This window comes from Gouania willdenowi, chromosome 21 (assembly GCF_900634775.1).
Source record: "Gouania willdenowi chromosome 21, fGouWil2.1, whole genome shotgun sequence".
Classification (NCBI taxonomy): domain Eukaryota; kingdom Metazoa; phylum Chordata; class Actinopteri; order Blenniiformes; family Gobiesocidae; genus Gouania; species Gouania willdenowi.
Genome location: NC_041064.1, coordinates 28,312,463 through 28,335,749, shown reverse-complemented (window position 1 = coordinate 28,335,749; position 23,287 = coordinate 28,312,463). Strand labels below are relative to the sequence as shown.

General features: G+C 40.9%; 1 protein-coding gene across 6 annotated transcripts in view; it reads left to right on the top strand.

The window, feature by feature from the left end:
• The window catches only part of LOC114455327 (inactive dipeptidyl peptidase 10-like), a 146,839-nt gene extending 126,805 nt beyond the window's left edge, over positions 1-20,034 (top strand). For 3 of the 6 annotated variants that reach the window (XM_028436493.1, XM_028436490.1, XM_028436495.1), the window contains 8 exons: positions 10,479-10,533; positions 10,603-10,702; positions 10,957-11,015; positions 12,977-13,078; positions 13,168-13,230; positions 14,512-14,584; positions 14,683-14,756; positions 19,172-20,034. In XM_028436493.1, coding sequence (XP_028292294.1) covers positions 10,479-10,533; positions 10,603-10,702; positions 10,957-11,015; positions 12,977-13,078; positions 13,168-13,230; positions 14,512-14,584; positions 14,683-14,756; positions 19,172-19,309 — 664 coding nt within the window. In that variant the 3' untranslated portion in view covers positions 19,310-20,034. The other 3 variants (XM_028436491.1, XM_028436494.1, XM_028436496.1) reach the window with 3 other exon arrangements.
• Positions 20,035-23,287: the final 3,253 nt, after the last annotated feature.

Here is a 23,287-nt window from a genome sequence, read left to right as displayed (position 1 = left end):
TTGTGGTTACTTACGTCTCCACATTAAACGAGCATAACGCTGTTTTAAATAGGGGCGGTCTGCACCAGTTTAGCTTGTGCACTAATGATTGCTGCAATCTTAGTGAATTCTGTGCAACAAGTGAGGAAACTGTGTCACTAAAAGATTTAGGGAAGCAACTGAATTACCACCCTTTATTTCAGATTTTAGTGAATCCGAGATCCAAGATGTGACCTTTTTCTTGCGTCGACTCCGAAACAGACTGCGTGAGGTTAAAAGAGTCTTTGAGATTGAGGAAGTCTCTCATCAGCAGTCTGTTCTCCCAGCAGGCATGCACATTCAAATTGGTGACATTTAAAAAGTGGTCATATTTAAGAGTAACACCTGACAAAGTCTGCAAAGTTTTGTATGAAGGCTTTCTTAAATGTGGGTGGATAATAGACCACCGCAAAGAGCACAGTCACAGGAGCGTTTACTTCAAACACTTGGAGCTAGGGATGTAACGATTAATATTTTTTCGAGTTACGATTATTGTGAGGTAAAATATTGCGATTATACAATTATTCGTGATTATCGACACAATGAAAATAAACGGAGATATATGGATTTTTTGCCATTAAAAAATTCTTTATTAACAATAGAACTTGGAACAAAACTTTAAAATAATAATACTATTTACTGTAAAATGTAATTTGTTATTAAAACTAAACTCTCCATTATCCTTTATATGGTTAATAAAAATAATAATATAAATAATGTATCAGCCTGAGCGTACTTTATTTACCCAGCATGTGGCATGTCTCTTTACTTTCACTTCGGCTTCACCTTGTGGCCTTGTAAATCGCAACACTTTCTAGAAACTTTAATCAGTGGAGTGGTTTTATACTTTTTGTACCTTTACGTGGACAGACTGGGATGGATGATTGTCTCGAAAATGTTGTATCATATTGGCGCCTTTGGCAGCAACTTTTCATTGACATGTTTTGCATATTGGATAACTGTCGGCTCTTACTGCACCCTGGTTGTTTTTAGGATATCCAGAATAGTCCCACACTGCCGACTTTATTAGTTTTTTGGGTGGATTCAACTCCGGGAGTGCTGCTCCTTGTTTTGCCATCATTCAGAGGTGAGTGGATGCGCTCTCTACGCTGACCTCCGCGCAGTGCTGCGCTCAGACCATAGACTGGAGAGTGCTTCGCCTCCAAAGTCCCACAACATCAGACATATCTGCGGTATACCGTGGGTTCTAAGACCCCCATGGTTAACCTACCTCGGCCAAAATTGTTTGCGGTTATTAAATTTTTTTTTACATCCCTACATGCCGTTCGAAGATAGAGTAGCTTACAGCAGGAGACGGTCGGCAGCGAAAGGATTTGAATATGGATGCCAGTGCCCCACCTTTGCTGGTGATGTTAGGGGAGCTGCATCCAGAAGGAAGATGTTCAGAGAAAGGAGTTATTTTCCTCTTAAGCGCTTCTGAACCGACAATACTGTAAGTGCAGCACCCTGAGAAGGTGAAACATTATAATGCACTAGAAGTTTTGACTCAGTTTCAATTTAAGCCACACTGACTCATGTTATTGAAAAAGAGACTCTCAGGAATAATCTAAACTGAAACTGTCACATTGACCATCAGCATTTCTATTATGTTCACATTTACCAGTTCTAGACGGAACAAAATATTTTACCTGTGTTGTCCACAGCAAATCAAGCGGAAAAAGGCAGACTGAGGTGGAGAAGCAACAGTTTAAAGCCACAAACACTGAGGAGGAACGGATCAATTAATCAATCAATCTTTATTTGTATAGCGCCAAATCATAACCAATGGTATCTCAAGGCACTTTACAGTAGAGCAGTCTTAAGGACGGACTCTTCATTTTATGGATACACACATATGCATATATACGTATATACACATACATATGTATCCCACACCCAACATGAATTCATCATGGCGGCAAGGAAAACCTTCTGTTAAGCAGCAGGAACCTTGTGTGGATCCCATTCCTATGATGAACAGCCATCCACGTTATGCTGTGTTGGGTGTGTGCAGAGGAGAGGGTGGAGACAGGGCCGCTGAGACTCTGTAACTCCACACTGAGGATCCCACGGACCTGCAAGACAAAAGCCAGAAGGAGTACAGGAGCAAACACACAAGGGAAGAAGCAGACATAGAGGGAGTGTTTGAGAGAGAAATGGGACCCTCTCCGGTCCCTCTCTAGCCTAAATGACCTCTCTCTTAACGCCCTCTCCAACCTCTCTCCAACCGAGCATGCCAGGATTGGGGGGGATTGTATGGCACTACAAGCTCCTTGAGATAGGCTGGTGCCTGTCCATTTAGGGCTTTATAAGTGAGAAGAAGAATCTTGAATTCTATTCTATATTTTATGGGAAGCCAATGCAGAGAGGCTAATACAGGAGTAATGTGATCTCTTCTCCTAGTTTTAGTCAGTACACGTGCTGCAGCCTTTTGAACCAGCTGAAGTGTCTTAAGCGACTTGCTCGGGAAGCCTGCTAAAAGAGAATTACAATAATCCAGTCTAGAGGTAACAAAAGCATGGACTAGTTTTTCGGCGTCGCCCTGAGACAGGATAGATCTGATTTTAGCAATGTTACGGAGATGAAAGAAGGCAGTTCTTGAAGTTTGTTTTATGTGAGAGTTGAAGGATAAATCCTGATCAAATAGAACCCCAAGGTTTCTAACAGTTGTGCTTCGTGCTAGAGTAATGCCATCTAGGGCAGTTAGGCTAGCATAGGTTTCTCTATGGTGTCGTGGGCCCAGTACAATGACCTCAGTCTTGTCTGAGTTAAGAAGAAGAAAATTTAGGTCCATCCAGGCCCTAATGTCCTTTAGAGAGGCCTCAAGTTTAGATAGCTGATTTGTCTCACCTGGCTTCATTGATACATACAGTTGGGTATCATCAGCATAGCAGTGAAAGTTAACAGAGTATTTTCTCATAACATTACCAAGGGGGAGCATATAGATACAGAAGAGGATTGGACCTAGCACAGAGCCCTGAGGAACCCCGTAGCTTACTTTAGTGTACACAGAAGACCTATTATTAACGTGTACAAACTGGTACCTATCAGATAGGTAGGACTTAAACCAGTTTAGGGCAGTCCCTGTGATTCCAAGTAATTTCTCTAATCTCTCTAGTAGAATATAGTGATCTATAGTGTCAAAAGCTGCACTAAGATCTAATAAAACCAGCACTGAGAGTCGTCCTTCATCTGAAGCCCAGAGTAGATCATTAGTTACTTTAACTAAAGCAGTCTCTGTGCTGTGTTGAGCTCTAAAACCTGACTGGAAGTCCTCGAACAGGCTGTTGTTTTGAAGAAATTCACAGAGCTGAGCCGCCACAACTTTCTCAAGAATCTTTGAAATAAAAGGAAGATTAGATATAGGCCTGTAGTTTGCTAAAGTGCTGGAATCAAGAGTAGGTTTTTTGAGAAGGGGTTTGATTACAGCTACTTTAAAGGACTGTGGCACGTAGCCTATTGATAGGGATATATTTATTGTCTCCAGCAAAGATGGGCAGACCAGGGGAACAACTTCTTTAAACAGCTTAGTTGGGATCGGATCTGAAAGGCAGGTCGATGGTTTGGAGGATGAAATAATAGAGTTAAGTTCCTGAAGTCCTATATGTGTGAAACAGTTTAGGTTAGGCCTATTTACATTTAATGGTACAGCAGGCCCAGGTGAAGGCAGGGAGTGGCTAATTTTATCTCTAATCTTATGAATTTTATCATTGAAAAATGTCATAAAGTCCTCACACCTGAGGGCTAGAGGAATCATGGGCTCAATAGAGCTCTGACTTTGTGTTAGCCTGGCTACAGTGCTGAAAAGGTACCTCGGATTATTTTTTATTTTCTTCAATTAGTGAGGAATAGTATGTAGATCGACTATGTCGTAAAGCTGTCATGTATTTACTATGGCTTTCTTGCCAGAGTATTCGTGACTCCTCTGTTTTATTGGAGCGCCACATTCTCTCTAATTTACGGGTTGTTTGTTTGAGTGTGTGAGTTTCAGAGCTAAACCACGGAGCTTTCCTCTGACGTTTAATAGTTTTTTCCTCAATGGGGCAATTGAGTCCAAGGTGGATTTTAGTAGACTAGCAGAGCTATCGACAAGCAGATCCAGTTGAGAGGGGTTATAATTAATATCATAGTTATGTATTGGATGGTGCACTGAGTTTAAGGCAGCAGGAATGGCTTCTTTAAATTTAGCCACAGCACTATTGGACAGATTTCTACTTGTAACTATTTTATTGCACAGTGCGAGATCCTCTAGGATAATGTTAAAAGATATTAAAAAGTGATTTTCAGGGTAGACTTTTAATTCATTAATATCAAGGCCATATGTTAGAACAAGATCAAGAGTATGATTTAAACGATGAGTAGCTTCATTAATAGTTTGAAAAAAGCCAACTGAGTCTATTAGGGACATAAAGGCTGAGCTCAGGCTATCACTATCTTTGTCCACATGGATATTAAAATCTCCTACTATCAGTATTTTATCAGAACTGAGGACTAAGTTTGATATAAACTCAGAGAATTCTGATAGAAATTCAGAATAAGGGCCTGGAGGACGGTAAATTATCGCAAATAAGACTGGCTGGCAGGTTTTTGATTTGGTATGAGATAAATTTAGAACCAGGCTTTCAAAGGAAGTGTAGTTGGCCTTTGGTTTAGGATAGATTAGGAGAGAGGAATGATAAATAGCTGCTACACCACCTCCACGGCCTATGTCTCGTGGCATATGAGTATTTAAATGACTGGGAGGAGTGGCTTCATTTAAACTAACATATTCATCTTGATACAGCTATGTTTCAGTTAAACAGAATAAATCAAAGTTATTTTCTGAGATAAGGTCATTTACTAGTAGAGATTTGGATCTCAGTGATCTAATATTTAATAGAGCACATCTAATGGTTTTATGTTTTGGTGTTTCTAGATTTGAGATTTAAATTTTTTTCAGATTTTTATAATTGATAGCTCTTTTATTTGATTTTATGTTAAAATCATTGTGAAATATGGGTCGAGGGACAGACACCGTCTCCATAAAATAATATTCACCACCATCACAACAGTTGCCATGGCGATGAACACAGCTATCATAATAGCAATGGGAGGGAAACTGTCCTAAGGCAAGCGCAGAGGGGCGTGGAAGACTCCACCTCTGTAACATGGTCTCATTCATGAGATGTCATAACAGTGACTGTGCCATGTTTTCTGATAGTAGAGATGCTCCCTCCAAAGTAGGATGGATTCCATCTCTTCCTATCAGGTTCGGTTTTCCCCAGAAGGATCTCCAATTATCAATGAAGCCCACCTCGTTTTCTGGACACCACCTCGATAGCCAGCGGTTAAATGATGACATGCGGCTATACATGTCATCACTGGTCAGATTTGGTAAGGGACCAGAGAAAATTACGGAGTCCGACATTGTTTTAGCATAAGCACAAACTGATTCAATGTTCACTTTGGTTGCTTCCGACTGACGACGTCGGGAGTCATTAGTGCCGACATGGAGGACTATCCTATCAAACTTACGGTTACTCTTTGCCAGCAACTTTAGATTTGATTCTGTGTCGCCCGCTCTGGCCCCTGGGATGCACCTCACGATGCCCGCTGACTTCGCTAGCTTCACGTTTCTCACTATGGAGTCGCCAATTATCAGAGTTTGTTCCCCGGTGAGTGTGTTGTCCTCACGGAGGGGGGAGAACCTGTTTGAGATGTGAACATGGTGGTGTCCCGAGCGGCTTTTTGACCTTCGACTATGCTTACCACGGACAGTAACCCACTCATTGCTGGCCGGGGGGGAGGCTAAGCTAGAGCTAGCACGGTCCGCACCGGCTAGGTCCTGCTTGCTAGCTTCGGTTTTGGTATCAGGGGTGCGGAACCGCTTCTCCAGATTGTTGATCCTCGCCTCCATATCTAACAGTACGCTACACTTTATGCAACTACCATTGTCCCTAAAGGAGGACGAGGAGTAACTAAACATCTGACACACCGGGCAGGAGAGCGGAGGGGAGGAGAGAGAAGCCATAGGTGCTAAATTTAAGCTAAGCTAAGGACAAAAGGAAGTTTAAAGGAGATTACACTGCCTATAAGAGGCGAGATTGCTTTTTACTTAACCTTCGTACGTTTAACTCTACGGTAAAAAATTAAAACAAGTGTTTTCAAGGCTAAAATATCAATGACAACAAGTTTGATTAGAGTTAGCAGAACACAGTAGTAGAGCGCTGCAAGCAGCAGTAGAGTGTAAACAGGAAATGATCGATACGTCACCACGTCAATACGTCACCACGTCAGCCTCTTTCGCTTTGCGTCCTCGCAGACCTCCACACAGATGGAGGTCCGCACCACACACACACTGGTGACAGAGAGAGAGAGTGAGAACAGACAGGATGAATCACTTGTAAACCAAGAGAAGCTTATTCAAGGTGAATTAATTTCATAGGCAGGATGCGGAGTGATGGTTATTAGTCCGCTCAGAGCTGCAGGCAACTGGGACCACCTATGTGTGATCTCTGGTAGGGACGAGCCGATGGCAGCAGTCGTTGCTCAGATCAGTAACTCCAGTGATACGACTATTCATGTTAGAGTCTCTTAAACACCAGAAAAATTTCCAATAACACAAGATGAAGTCCATTCACTTGTCACTAGTCTATATTGACAAAAAAGAGAATATGGCCCTTAATTGTTTGGCCTACAAAAATAGTTCAACAAGTGGAGAGCACATAGGCTACGTTCAGGCTCTAGGCAAATGCAACCCAAATCTGATCTTTTTGCCCATATGAGACCTGTATCCGATCTGTTAAAGACAGTCTGGACAGCACAATTCCGATTTTTTTACAAATCTGAACCAGGTCACTTTTATATGTGGTCCTAAATCCGATGTGTATCCGATTTTTTGCAATACAACTGCAGTCTGGACGGATGAGGCGCTTTCTATCTGACTCCTTCGTCAGATTTCGAGACAGTCCATTGTAAAGATGTGGCTGTCATCACATTGCAGACGGTTTCCTGGCTCTCTTCTTTTTCAGTCTCCGTAAAATTATGAATTGCTGACTTCTGTTGGAAAGAACATTTCTCAGTATCGACACACAGTCCTACACTTGACGCCTCCATATTTACTTCTGTAAACACTGTACGTGCCTGCGGCATCATGGATCACCTTAGTGTAACCCTGTCGCTCTGCTGCTCCGCTCTGCTGCTCCCCCTCCCACTCTGCCGTTCAAATTGTTGTGAGACTTCATCTCAGTACCGTGAGATTTGGTGCGCGATGACATCATAGTATGACGTTACCCTCTAAACATGGCCGCATCATGTGTGGGAGCCGGTGGGAGCCGGTCAACTTTACCGCTACAGTTGCCTCTACCTCTGTGGACATAGATTGGTGTCTTAGAGAGACTAGATCACAAGTGAACTGGCCAGGTTTGACGGTGAGCTGCTCTTTGCGAGTCAATTGCTTCTGGGTCTCAGTAAGTGCTGCCCCTTGTGTGGGTGAAGTGTTGGATACCTGGAATAATCATCCTTTGGATATAAATAATTTGAACACTTTGGAACTATTGGACATTTTCAACCACTTTGTATAAATTGTAAATACTTGTAAATATTTATCACATAATATAATTCACTTCAGCATTTCAAGCCTGTCTGTGCCTTTTTAAACACTTCCACCTCCCTCCCAGAGCTGAACTTAAATCTTCTGAATCTAGTCCATTGCCATATATTACATATCATAGCAAAAGAGTATCAATTAAACCTGTTACATTAGGACCTCTTCTGCGCATCGCATTCGTGCATACTCCAAACTGATTGAAGACGCATTTAAGTCACTCAATGCCATTGACGAGATAATTTGCCATTTCAAATTTGAACGCTCAGTGCCATTGACGAGAAAACTAGTCAATTGCATTTTTAGGGAAGTTTCAAGGATACACTGTGACGGAGTTCTACTGTGAATAGAAGGCTTCTTTGTTGATGTAGTGACCAATTGGTGCCTTAAAGGTGGCAGCAGCGCATCTTTTGTTGACAGATTAGCCAATGATGCTACCATTAGCTAAGAAGGGAGAAGCAGGGGCGAGGGAGATGATGGCGCGATTAAGTGATTTTGTGAAGTATCTAGCAGCTCATAGCACCACATACTAACACAAAACATGTGTGGACCTGAGTGGATTATTGATAATGTTGCGATCGTGAGATAAAACCATCAACTAACCGGGCCAAATAGGTCATCTCTGCGTGTTGGAAGGAGGAGGAAGTTAAGTCTGAGTGATTGACAGGGGAGCAGATACAAAATACAGTAAGCAAAACATTCAACTGTAATAATAATTTTGCCATCAAAAGCCTTGTCTCAGTGTTGTTTTTTTATGAAAGAAAACCAATATTCAGATGTTATAGTTTTCAATAAAGCAAAAAAAAAATTGCTTCAAAGTCACTGACAGATATTTTTGAAACTGCCAATTTCCTTCCTCTATTTAACTGCTGATTACGGAAGAAATAAACAATTTACAGACATTTTTTTTTCTGATGAAAGTAAAGACTTTAATGGTGTCAGATTTCAGATTGTCAAAGTACAAAGTATTTCAAAAATCAGTAAAATTGCTCTAAAACGGCTGGCACTGAGGGGAGTAGAAATTCTGAAAATGGCTGGCACTGATTGAGTTAATATGTAAAATGAATGATCACACAAAAAAAACCTGATTAAAAAAATAGTATGAACATAGTGACAGTCTACTGCGGTGAGTAGCCCAAGATATAACTGTAATTAACGGTATTTAGATCAGCTTTACAGCAGAGTGATATGATCCATAAGAAGTCTCTGTTAGGTGCTGTTACTCAATATCAGCACTCTCGGATTGTCTGCTGTCCAATCATATTACTTGGTCGGAACTAATTGTTGTATAAATTGAATCATTCTGTCATTCATTATATCGTGAGCCTTATATCGCACTAGTGCCATGAAACCAGATATAAAATGTAACAGAGGACAGGGTTTCACTTAACCAAACAAATGAAGAGTAGAAAAACACAGGAGGGCTCTGGGAACAAAATACACAAACACAGAGCAAACAAATCCCATTCAACTAAACCGTATGTACTGAACACGTTTGACAGCCTTCACCATCCCTTGTAAAGATCCAGTCAGCCTCTTGCTGTCACCATCAGTCCTGATTGCATGCAACTGGTGACAGGAGGAAAAGCATGGATGCCAAATTCTCAGGGTTGCCAGATCCTACTTGACTAAATGATTATATTTGAAGTTTGCCCAAGTCACATCCAAGCTAATTTTCGTGGTGCATTAAATAGCATTAAAAGTCATTTAATGAACTGTTTTAAAATCAAGGCCTTAATTGTTCTTGAAAAGCATTACATTTGATTCAAACTGGCAGTAAATCTGAATTTATTGGTACATTATGACATTGCTCAACAAGTTTTATTGTATAATTGAATTGAAAATATCATAATTATGATCTAAAACATATTCAGCTGCATATTTTTAGATGAAATTTAACAAATTTTTTGCTGAAAACTTTCGTTTTCTCCAATTCTCTTCCCTCTGTTTGATGAAATGTTTGCAAATCATAAATGAGATGTGTGCTGATTTTTTTTTTTTTTTTCTGTATTTGTGGCAACAAATACAGAAAAAAAAAATAATAAGCGCATAGTATTTGGGCATTAAAAAATAAAATGGCATTAACAAGCATTAAATTTGACTTGTCTCTGCCTATATCAACCTTGTAATTCTGTGATTTATTTGTTACAAAATTTGTTGAAATAAAAAGTAAAGAAATGCACCAGAATGCATGAAATTGCATGCATTTTGTTGAATTTTTTCTGGGGGAGGACCTCCAGACCCAGAGGGAATTAATTATTGAGCCTACCAATATTCAAACAAACATTACACCCTTGCTCCTACCAATTAAAGTTCTGTCCATTTTAAAAGTGTTGCAGTAGACATTGCAGGGTCTGATAGCTCCTTTGTTTGAAGTAAAGGCTTGGCCCTCTGTGGTGACAATGCTATATAGTAAAACTTTAAAACAATATGTTTTATAGTCAGATGGAGGTGTTATCTCATGATCACTGTTGCAAGGATTCCTCTGAGTCTAAAGACAGTTATTCAAGTACACCTGGGACTCTTTTTTTTTTCCAGGTAAATTAAAGTTACCTATTGCAGGAGTGGTCACAGCTGAACAGATGTTTAAGTCAAACACGATATAACAAAATAATAATAATAATGTACTGTTTTTGGAAGGTTAGATAGATATACTTTTTTGATCCACAAGGGGGAAATTTGGAATAAATTAAAAATAATGAGAATAGCTCTTGTTGAAATAAAGAAAGACTGCTTTCATTTTTTTCCTTGCATGGAAGGAAAATTTCAGTGGAATTTGAAAAAGTATAAAAATGTAAGATAATGAAATAATACATTATTTTTTTTGGTCTTTGAGGGTTGCAGTCCTGCATGTTTCAACTCATACTTTTTCCAGGTACCTGATGAGGCTGCCCTACATAGACAGGGACAGAGTTGCAGTGTATGGAAAGGTAATCTGAACTCTGTGTACAATGCTGACTTCCCTCCTGCCTGTACACTCAAGTCTACTGTTTCCTCAGGCATATGGAGGCTTTCTGTCTTCACTCATGATGCTCTCTCACGCCTCAGTGTTTAAGTGCGGCATCGCAGTAGCTCCTATAACAAACTGGAGGCTTTATGGTAAGTGGAAAATTAACCATGCATTGATCAACTTCCGTATTATGCATACATAAAACACAGTATTTATATCTGCTTTAGTCTTATACAAATGCATTACTAGTCAAAAGATTGTACACAAATTTCCATTTAATTAAGAGGGTTTTTGCAAACTTTTAGTTTTCCTGCAAAGATAACTCAGATTTAAACTTGTTTTTTCAGAAAACACTGCTTACAATAATACCACAATCACATTTTCTTAATTTTTTTTAATGAAGGATCAGCTGTTTCTGAGAAATACTTTGGCTTCCCAGTTAAAGAAGATTGGAAATATCAGGTATGTTTGCATTTAAATGTTCTTTCTTTCAATCATAAAACAATCTCTGAAAGAAAAACCAATCAGCCCAAATAAGAGGCTAAATCAAGATAAGGACCTCTCCGGCATAAAGAACATCTACAATGGGACAGAGCTGCCATGCAAGGCGCTAATCGACCAAGGACACTTTGACACACAGGTACAGCACTAGGATTGGACCCCCAACCTCTCAATCAGAAGATGACCAGAAATTAAAGTATTCTGCTTTGTGTTTACATGGAATTAGTATTTCTAAATTGAGGTTTTCATGGAAAACACATTTAATGCCTTAATTCAATTTTGCTTTATGTCTGGGGGTTGGGAAGGGTTCTGATTGGACAACATAGAAGACCACATAATTGGGCGGATTCACTAAGATTGAAAATAAAGGGTGGTAAACCACCTTAAATCCTTTGGTGGCGCAGTTTCCTTACCTGCTGCAAGGAATTTACTAAGGGCTCTGTTCTCCCATGTGTTCAAGTAAGAAAAGCCATGCAGTGGTGCTGTTTTTGGCTGAGGGATACTTTACCCTGAAATGTGGGCGTTTCCATTCAAATCTGGCCTTACGCACATTCTCCTGGTGGCTTAATTTATTTTCTGCTCTTTTCTGTGCCTTCTGAATCTGGAGTAGGTGCAGCGCCCCGGGAAGGTGAAACTAGAAGTTTGGACTTATTTAAAATTCAAGCCACGCAGAAATAAACTCCCAGAAAGAATCTATTCAAAGTGACACTGTCATGGGAATCGCGGGGGGAGTAGGACAACTAGGCCAAAGGACTGACCATCAGCATTTCTAATATGTTCACATTTACCAGTTCTAGCCAGGACAAAATGTGTTACATTTAATATATTTTATCCGTGCCGTCCAATCTCTTTCCTGGGAGGATGGTTGGAGCAGCGTCGCAGAGCTGATCAGCTGTGTGTGTGCACCCGAGGTGTGTTGGCTGCAGCTCGGTAAATGAAACTCTGGCAGACGTCAGACCGATGTCCAACACTGTGTACAATGTAAAGCCACAGTTTGATCCACTGCAAGAGTAAATAACAAGTGAAACATTGATGACAGATAATGAAAATGACTAATGCCTGCTGATCATTTCTGAATGCAGGAATGTAAGAAGTTCATAAAATCAGGTTTTCCACTCAAACAAACGTTAATCTGTTATTACTATGAGACGGAAAAAGAGACATTTTAACTGTGCCCCGGACAGAAAAATGTGTTCAATCCTCATTCTGCAATTAATCAAATCAAGTCAACCTGTTACATTGTTTATCAATGAAGGTGTTTCAAATAACAAATGTGCTTTATAATTTTCACAGATTTCAATGACATTCACAAGCATTAGGAAAACTCCATGCTGAGTGATTTCTAGACAGTCCCCAAAAAATGGCATCATGGCCCTGTCCGCCTCCTTGGCTTCAGAACACCTTCATTTACAGACTATGCGCAGTGGGCGTGTCAGGAACCTGGACCAGAGAATATGTGCAGAAGATAGGCGTGTAGCTGCAGGCGCAAAAAAAGTGCGTCCGTCCAGACTGGAGAATACTTGCTTATTGCATTGTGTAATCAGTTAAGCCATTCTGGTGACAGCTCGATACATTCTTAAAATTGGGTATTCATTCATCCCAAAAATGTCTACTCAAGGTCTGAAAATGGGATCCCTTGGTTGTCTTTCCTGTCACATACGTCATCTCTTCACAAATATCACTGCTGCCATCACTGTGCAAAAAGCTTTGACAGTTACCACCTGGTTATGGGGTGTGCTAAATTTATCGGGGAAAACAGGTGCATCAATCAAGTCCTGGTTTGATGAATTGCACTGCGGCCACTGCAGTAATTTATTAGCATTTTCCCCTCCCATTTACTTGCTCCCCTTATGTGATCCGCCCACATTACATATGCATCCGAGGGAAGAGCGCTAAATGGATTGCGGGCACATTGTGTTAAGCTGAACACGCACAGTCCTGATTCTCTGGGGTTTGTACCCCTTATCAGCACGTGGAGTTTCTACACGTTTTGTACACCAGAAACCTTGAGTGAATCCACTCCAGTAAGTACTATTGTCACCTTTATTTTGATTGTAGTTTTGAAGCAGCAACTCAATAATAACATACTGTTTCGCTTTTGTAAACTGAACAGAAAAAGGGAAGATTACCGGAGAAGGGAGGCAGAAGAGCGTGCTTTGGCCAATCAAAGCCAGCGGTTAGTGCAACGGCTGCTCTACCTCCACTCTACAGAATTTTGAGTGGAAGGAGAACTTTAGGATGACCCGCGCAGCATTTGTGAAGCTTTGTGGCCTGGCGCAGGGTTCTTATTAAATAAATATTCTCGGCTAGATTCAAACGCTTGCAGCCATCCTGGATTATGTGCTCACCAGCGTGTCATCGCGAAAATGGACGACCGGAATTCATTTATAGCTAAATGAATGTGTACAAGGTTGAGGAATTTTTCAATTCGAAATTAAAATCAGAATAAACCTTGGATTTAAGTTTAATTTGGAATGGCCATTTTCATTCAGAATTAGGTGTTTATAAGGTCATTTTTAATTTTTTAAAGAGGATTTAATTTTTATTCTGACTCTCATGTAAACGTAGTCATTGTTACCAAGCTTTCTGTTGCCTTGGAAGTCCATCGATCTATGGTGAGGGCAATAGAGGATACCCGGGATAATTCATCCAGATTTATTGTTTTTTTCCTGCTCATAAAAACTCGACATGGCCGTCTCATTGAAGCTGGTGCGGTGACCACCCCCGTTTCACACTTAAAATGTCCTGTATATTTTTTTCAGAGAGTTGATGAACCTAGATCTCAGCAAGAATCTCTGATAGAGGGACGTCCTGAACTGCAAGTACTCACTTCAGTGTGAAGAGATCCTGCAGCATAGCTATTTAAAGTCCCTATGTCACCTTGTTTATCTTGTGTTTTTAACACTGAAAGAAAATCTTGCTGATATCTGGTAATAAAAGTGCCAAAAGATATTTCATTTTCGCTTCTGCCCAACATTCGGCAATGCTTCAGCAACTGGAGCCAGTTTTGGTGGCTCCAACGCCTGCAAGTAAAGGGAGACTTTTAAGGCAGTTAAAACCATTATTTTTGTTGGACCACAGAGTTTCTCACAACACCTCACTTTGACATTCCTTGAGAGTACTTTGTGTGATGATAATAATGATGATACTATCTAACTCCTTAAGTGTGAGCTTTGAGCGCTGTGGTGAAGAAGACCCGTATATGCTCACTCTCAGAAAAGACTGGCAATGCACGCAATGTTAAATTGCAAAATTTAAGGTTAATATGAACATAATAATGTAAAATATTTCAAAAACACAATTCAGGGAGAGAAAGGACCACAAAAAACTTGATCAATGAATGCATTTCCTTGACTTATGATTCTGTCGATTTAAAATGTTTAGCAGTAACAATGTCTAACTTAGGCATTAATGTTGATACTATGGAACTTGGAACTATTCTCTTCTGTCCAAACAGATTTCCACTCTGCTCAGCAACATTACAGCTCCATTTCTTCTGAACTTTTTGATCATCCATGCCACTGCAGATGGTCAGTACGATATACTGTGCATGCAAAAAAAAAAATGTCTTTACCAGGGCTCTTTTTAATCAGATTGAGGTGTATAATCTTATCTGTTAATGTTACAGCCACTGTTCATTTCCAGCATTCAGCTGAGTTGGTCCAACTTCTGTCTGCATCCAATGTGAACTACTCTCTCCAGGTGACCACAACTGTATGAATGTTCTTTTATCAGTAATTTCCATTCATATTTGCAGTTTTATAATGCACATGTGAATCGCTTAAGGACACATGCATTCCGTCATTAAGAGCAAATTGTCAATGTCTTGTCAAATACAAGGATGTAACCACACCTACTTTGTCCTGTGGTCCCATAACAACTCATGCCAGTGAACAGATTGCATGGGGCACAATCAAGAGAAAAAGCCACCATACAAAGCCCAGCTTTGTGAGAGATGTTTTTTTATAAACTCAAAATATCTCAAACTGATGCCATTATAAAATTCCTGAAAGAAAAAAAACAAAAGGATAAAGGCATTTGTGTCTTGATTTTTTTTTTTACCAAATTGGTCATTAAATGAACTTCTAAATCCTTTCAGTTAATAAACATGAACATTGTTATTTATGTTGTAACGTTTTTAACTAAACCCACCTTTTGCATTCTTTAGGAATCGTCTCTTTTGCCTAACTAAACTTAATGTCCATGACAAGAACAATTAGAATTTAGATCAAACATATTCAAAAACATCAAAACATAATTTACACAAGCCAAGCCTGTGTTTTTGCTTTGTTGTGCTAAGTGAGAAGTACTTAAACCTGTTCTTTGAGGGCAGCTGATGGAAAATTCTTTGGCAGAAATTTGCTGCCCTCCCCACAGGTTCTCATCTCAATTAATGTTTCCATTAATGTGGCCTCATTTCTAAAAGTGTGCCAGGTAAGCACACTTCAGCTGGCGTACGATAAAAACCAGGAAGTGCATACAATTTTTTATTTTTTTTTCCTCCATACGGTGCCTATGAAAGGTCCGGTGAATGCCCTTAATGAATATTCAGTAATACGAATTACGACCGAGGGGGAAAAGATCTGGTGGGTTAAAAACATCCGCCAGAAACGTGTCCGTCTGTAATACCGGTCCGTCGGAAACACTTCCGTTGCGGAAACCCGGTGGCCGGGAAGTGTCAGGTGAATGCATTTAACGAAATGAACACAAATGCAAAAAGGTCACAACACGAATGCAAAATGGCTACAACGGAAGTGTTTCCGACGGACCGGTATTACAGACGGACACGTTTCTGGCAGATGTTTTTAACCCACCAGAACAGTTAAGAACAAGAAGAAGACATCGAAACGCGTATGAAAGTAAGTGAAAGTTGATTAGGATACTCTTATATTTTTCATATCAGGCTATCATATCATAATACCCGTCCGACTGTCCGACTGTAATACCGGTCCGTCGGAAAGACTTCCGTTGTGGCCGGTTTGCATTTGTGTTGTGACTTGTTTGCATTTGTGTTCATTTCTGTAAATGCATTCACCTGACACTTCCCAGCCACCGTACAAAAAAGCCGCTCAGCGCGTGCATCTTTACGCATGCGAGGGCATTTTTTTTTAATAACAGCTATAGGTGTTGCAGTCAATTGATCAGCAGTTTTGCGCAATGATCATGTGATTTTGATTCTATTATTAACATAAAACTGTATTTGTAGGTGCGCCCACGTCACTCACTCCTTGGAGCGTCAATATAATTTTTCCTCTTCCGTTTTTGCAAATACATTCTTCATATATGATATGTATTGTGAAATGTGCAATGTTAGATTATTTCACACTAATGTATCAATTTTACAGAGCTGTCATTAATTTCATCCTTCTCCTGTTGGGATCGAAGTTTCCCGTTTCTCATGAGATGCAGGGTCAGAGCTGCCGTGGAGGTGCGCACATTATCTCGCCAGATTTTTTTTATAAATCCCAAACTTTGCTTATAGTGGCGTAAGCTTTCTTTTGTACATACGCTGCGTTTCTAAATGAGGCCCCAGGTGTCTCCAATCAAGGTGATCCCATAACTGCCTGATTGATAATCATCATTAAACCATTTGTGTTCATTTTAGATCAATAAATGTGCGGAAGAAAAAGACGGAAAATTTTGCAGGTTTATAACAGTGTCCATACATAAAGAAGACATAAAAAAAATAAAATGTAAAAAAAAAAAAAAAAAAACCCTGTGGAGGGTGCTATGTTGTGGTGTCGTGCAGGCCTGTGCTGGCCCTGGTGTGGGCGCTGGCCTCTCTCCTGCTCGGCCGCCACCTGCTTCGGCGGGGCGGACCGCTCTGGGCGGGGGTCGCCTCCTGGACTGCTGGGGGATGTGGCTGGTGCCTGGCTCTGCCTGGGGGGGGTCCCGCCGTGCTGCTCAGCGCGTCCGTGGGGCTCGCAGTGCCGCGTGCCCGCCTGCGCCATCTACCCTCTCCGGTGGCCCGCCATGCGGACGGGCCGGGTTCATACCAGACAGGCCTCCTACATGGACACTTCAAGTCACTCACTCCCAGCTGGTCTGGCTCACCCACTTGTTGCACCACACTCACATACCCAACCCTTGGTGGGCCGGTTGGTGGGGCCGGCGGTGGAGGGGGCTGCCGCCTGTGCTTCTAAGTAGTGGCGCGGGGGCGGCACTCCCACCTCTGGCTGCCCTACTAATCCCTCCAATTTTAATTACACCTCAACACACCACCCCCCGGAGGGTGGGACCACCTCTTCCACCCTCCGGAGCTATTGCACCACATACACATATATACACATAGGTTGGATGGGGAGCACCACTCCGCTCCATCCACCTTTTTTTTAATAGCACTTCATACATTCACTAAACACACATTCACTCAGGGGATAGGGAAGTGCCTCTCCATTGGAGAGGCACTTGGAGAATGGAGAGGCACCACAACAGGGTGGTGGGTAGCCTCACAGATTTGGGCCTGTCGGGTGGGGCCGGGCCCTCTGTTGATGGCTGAGCCGCCGTGTAGTGATCGGGAGGGTGCGGTCGGGCGTGGCAGGGCGGTGGGTCTTTGGGGGGCATGGAGGGGTGTTGCTGGGGGCTCTCTCCGGGCTGTGCCGGCCTGGTGGGGCGTGGGGGTGCCCCTTCCCTACGGGTGGGGATTGGTGCTTGTCTCAACTCCTGGTTGCCTTGGGGGCGCGTGTAGGTCCAGGTTGCGGCCGGCCGCGCCGGTGTGGGGGGTTGGCGCGCTGGGGGGTGCTGGCGTCTACGCCGGGTTGGGGTGGGATTGCTTGGCGCTCCAGGGTGGTGCTCTTTGCTGGGCTGTTCCGGTGGTTGAGGTCGGTATCGGCCGCTTGGTAGGTCTGGGGCTCATCGCGGAAAGGAAGGAGATCTGGCGCGCTCTGGGGTGCTTGGTCGGTGCGCCTGGGGGCCGGCGGGACGACTTAGAGCATCCCCTTGGTGCCCTCGGCGACTATGGGCGTTGTCTTCGTCCCTGGGGGCGCTGCTCTCAGTGCTGCTTCCGTTTCGGGTCCTTCTGGCCTGGGGTCCGGTCCCTGCTGGCTCTGGGCCCACCGGCGGGCGCCCGCCAGCTGCCCATTCGGCGCAGCTCTGGTCATCTGCTGGGCGTGGGCCTTGGCTCCTCTGCTGAGGTCTCGGGCGGGGGGCTCTCTGGGCCCTCCCCTCGGGGGTTGGGTGCTTGGGTGTGGGTGGGTGGGTGTAGCAGCAATTTCAGATCTATTAATTGCGTTCCTCGTGTCGTCTTTTTTTAAATTAGTTAATATATATTTTTTCAGACAAAACCTATATGGGTTTGGGAAGCATGTCCTTCTTACCTTGCTTTTCTTTGCTGACAGTTTTGGCTGACACTTCAGCCTTCATCAGAGCAGTCAAAACGCTGTCAACCATTTCCTGGCGTGACATGTCTATAAACAGCTGACCGGGCTGGAATCGTTTCAAAGTAAAGCTTCCCGACCCATCCATGTCCATTCTCCGAATGCTGTGCTAAGTGTGCAGTTTGTATTTTAACAACAATAAAAACACCAAAACACAAACTGCACATATTCATTCATTGAACCATTCTAACCAATGACCAGACTAAATTATTAATTTTTAATCTTGTTTTGTCTCATTATACATTCATATTTTGCCATTATTTAGTAAACAGAATTAACACTTTAGTGCAGTCTACTCAGACAAATGCACTAGAACTGATTAGATGAAGCTTCACAGTGCATGACTGAAAGCATAACAAAGCTAAAAAAATGAATTTCTCCAGGCAAAAAAGTGGAATGTTCCACAGTAGTCAGGTCAGTCACCTGACCTGCTTCCAGATAAGAATGCAATTGACTCCTTAAAGAAAAACCTGAACGTGAAACACTAAAAGCAAGCAAGAAATGAGGACATCTGTACTTGTAGGAAAGGCCTGGCAGAGTATCACCAGATTTCAATCCAAGTGTCATAGTCAAGTGTTATGTTTATGGACTCCAGGCACAATGCTTCCAACCAAACATTGAAAGTAACACATCTGTTTATGATTGTTACTACTTACCCATAGTCACCTAATAAATGAATTACAATGTTCATCTAAATTGTGAAATTCGTACTAATAAACATTTACCTTCTCTCTTGTCTAGATTTTCCCTGATGAAGGACACAACGTTCTCTCCATACGGAGCCAACAATACATGCTAAATTCAATGCAGATCTTCCTTAAGAGCTGCTTTAAGGAGAAGCAAGAAATGGCCAAGAAGACATCAGACTATGATAACTAACAGGCTGTGTTTCTTATAGAAAGACAGTTTCTTTCAAAACAGTTGCTTTGATGAGCCAACAAAGAAGCTGTGTTCCTCCACCTATAGACCTGCAGTATGCATTATGTTCTGAAAGGCAGGGTCTGAGAAAGCTGTGACATCGCTGCAGAGAGGCTTGTACTATTGTTGCTGTTAGTGGATAAGTGTTGTTTGGAATGCATGAAGACCAAATATCAGAGAAGCAAATATTTATTATTATTATTTCTATTATTATTTTATTTTAGAGCTCACTCTGATAACGTTCCCAATTTACTGTGAATTACTGTGAAATAAATGTATCCACATACAGAGGTTATTATACTCATAGAGGTCATACCACTAACAGCTTCTTCATATGCCTTTACACACATTCAAAAGCAATACAAAATAATAACCTGACAGTATGTGTCCAAGGATATTATTAAACTAGCGGCTTCTTCAGTAATAGATAGAATAGAAACATAGTTCTGTTTTCAGTGGTTTAGGTCAAGCAATTAATACTTTTGAATGTTATTGTAAACATTTCTATAAGACGTTGCTTTATGTTGTCTTGTCTCTTTTATTTATGTGTTTAACGTCATCAGGCAAAAAGTTGAAGATTTGATAGTGCTGGAATCCTTTATAAGTGTAAATTATCATTTGGTTTTCACCAATCTAATAACCATCTACCAATTCATAGAAAGAATAAAATGATGCAGTAACATGTGTACCAGGTTCTTTTCTAACTTGTACCAGTTTAACCTGTATGTGTCTTTAGTTGGACAGTGTCCTTTACTGCATAACATACAGATCCTTATTTATTCACAGTATACTTCTGTGAATGCTCATAAAACTACATCCTACTCTGTCACAGATGTCATATAGTTTTAAAAATGTTTTGATGTACCAAAAAAAAAACTTGTAAACTTGAAGAAACTTGCATCCTCTAATATAATAGTAATCTGCACTCTCTGTTTTCATTTTTTTCTTTTTTGAAGGAAATAAATAAGAGGGAATTGACTACAAACAGTTACAACAATTCTCACACCACCATCACTAGATAATGCAAATTCAAACTGAGTGTAAAAGACTAAAGAGAACAGATGGGTAATGGGGATTGAGGTATCCTGTGGAAAGCACCTCTCATGATCAAAATGCCTCGTAATAACGAGGTCAGAAGAGAACACACACACTGGTTCCAGATACAGAAAGGGTAACAGGGACCTAAAGAACCACTTGATTAAGATATGCAGAGGACCATCCCTGAGCTCACATGTCCAATCTTGCTTGTAGCAGACACAGTAGCACAGCATAAGGTTACAGAAGGTGTTGCTGCTGTCAGCTTATAGCAATATAAAAAAAAGTTGTTTGCGCGGTGTGAACATGCAAACAAAGTCTAGAGCCCTGGTTCTCAAAGTAGGGTATGGGTACCCTCAGGGGTACACAACTTGTCATAGGGCGTACGTGAATAAAAATTCCAAACAGCCTGACAACATTGGAAGAAATAATATAAATAGAAAAACCTATTGTGTGCGTTGCCACAAATTACACATTCGCCCCTGTAAGACTACAGTTTAGTGGTGACAGATAAACAATCTCAAAGCTGCCAAGCCTCACGCTTTGAGTGTGACAGTTACGCAATTTGACGCATTCTCACGCCACATGCTTATATTTCCCCACTCAATACACTATTTTTTTCATGATAATAAACTTTGGTCGTCGTGGAACTCTGATTGACTGACCGAGATAACCAATCCCAGACCAATCCTTGTCTCATTGTGCCTAAATCTAACCAACCATGGCAGGCATCACACAATAATAAACCAATCAGAAGCAACACAAGGCGGGTCTTGACAAGCCATCACACCTCACACAACATGCATGTTGTGTGAGGTGTCGACATGCTTTCAGAAAGAAAGTGTTTCTAATAGACAGACGCCTTCTGAGATAGTATGTAACTACCCAATTTTGTTCACTGTTTATATTGCTGTGTATGTGTGTGTTACAGTGTTAGTTTACTCGTCTAAAAAACTACCCCCCCTCCCCCCAGTGCACGGACACATACAGTCAGCTGTGTTAGTGACTGCCTGTCAGAAGCTCAGAGTAGATGTCTGTCTGTCCTGTAAAATTCTATCAGTTCTGAGTGTTTGAAGCACTGAGAGATGTTTGAGGAAACATTGCATGTGTTAGTCTTCTCTAACTAACTCTGTTGCTCCTCAGCAGAGATCTGCTGCTGCTGCAGCTTACGGGACTGTTTCCACTTCCTTTGGGTCCTAAATGTGATTTACTTTAAAAACGACTTTCAGCAACTCAGAGCTGCCCTGAAAAAAGCAACACTACATAATTTAATCACATTTTATCCTTAATGAAGGAAAAGGTCAAAAGTGAATGTTATTTTTGCTGCTAGTGATTAATAAAAGAGTCTTTGTGGCTCCACTGACTTTGACTCATTATTTTTTCATGTAAAACTATTGATAAAAAATAAATGGAGTTTATATCACCTATTGCCATTTTGAGGAAAAATATAGATATATGAGTATTGGTCCATATCACCTAGGCCTAATGTAACCAAAGCAGTAACATTTTATCTTGTAAAGGATATGATTGTCTAAACTGTGTGAAATGAGGCATTCAAACACTGCTTAAAGTAGGATTTTATAAATAACAAATAGAAATCACTAGACTGATATGCTGCTTTGTTATGTAGCAGGTGATGATAATGCTAATGCTACACCACTTTAGTTAAACAAAGTAAAAAGACCGTGTGACTAAAAGAACATGTCAGCCCTTTTGTTTAATGTTAATTGTACTTGGAACCAGCTTGATAAATTGCTTACGTACAATTTAAAAAAATATTTGAAAATTACCTTGTCTTAAATTATCTTCTATTCCTTTTTCCATTTAGGGCGATGATTCTAAGTAAGTGAATTGGTTTGTTTTATTGGTAAATAACTTTAAAATAGTCTAAATGATTTGAATGAAAACAATCGTATTGTGATCGTGATTTGACAAAGAAAATATTTGGATGTGATTTTTTCCCCCATATCGCCCACTCCTACGTGTGCGTGTCTGTGCTAGACATTAACTTAAATTAATTAAAACTCTTATTCAGCTACTACCAGTGTTATAAACACTACTCATAGCTGAATTGCAGTTGTAGGTTATATCAGCATAAATACATAGTAAATGAAACAAATGCCTTGTCTAATCTAATGTTCATTTGAACTGTTCTTATGAATGTTTTTGTATGTAATAGTGTATTTCCATGGACATTGAGTCTGCTGCTAAAACATTCATTCAATCAAAAATCACTTGATGTTTTAATGTTTTTTTTTTTTTAACATGATTTGCTTTTTAATGACATCCTTTGTGTTGCAGACAAGGAGAGCTGAGGTAAACATAGCACTGCCTTGGGCCACAGTGTTTTAAGTGGGATCCCACTGCCTCTGTCATCTAGGCATCAAAATCTGCAACAAACACCTACAAAATGAGACATGCCCATCGCTAGCTAAATGATGGAGAGTTGGTTGAAATTAAATTATGACAAATAAATGTATTTTGTCAAAATTCTTGTTAGTTTTCATTTCTAATTTCTGGTTGATTAAAACTAGCATTAGGAGGCCACAGTGCAGGAAGAGCCGCTGGCATGGAGGTGAGGACATCAATCTTAAAGGGGACATATTATGGTTTTAAATCCTTCCTTTTTAGATATAAATCATACAGCTGTGGTCTATATAAAGCGGAACTGCACTGCTTGGGTCTGAATTCCTCATTATTATAGCTCCACAGGCCCCTTTTCTACCCCTTTTCTGATGTGCTTCTAAGAGCAACTCGTTTTGGTGCGGTCTCTTTAAATGCAAATGAGACACTTCATAGAAGAGATATGGCTATGTAGCGGCGCAGAAAAAGTTTATTCACACGTTATTTACACAATGTCAACAACGGAAGACTTGTCCATCCAGCTTTACATGTTCGAGCCAG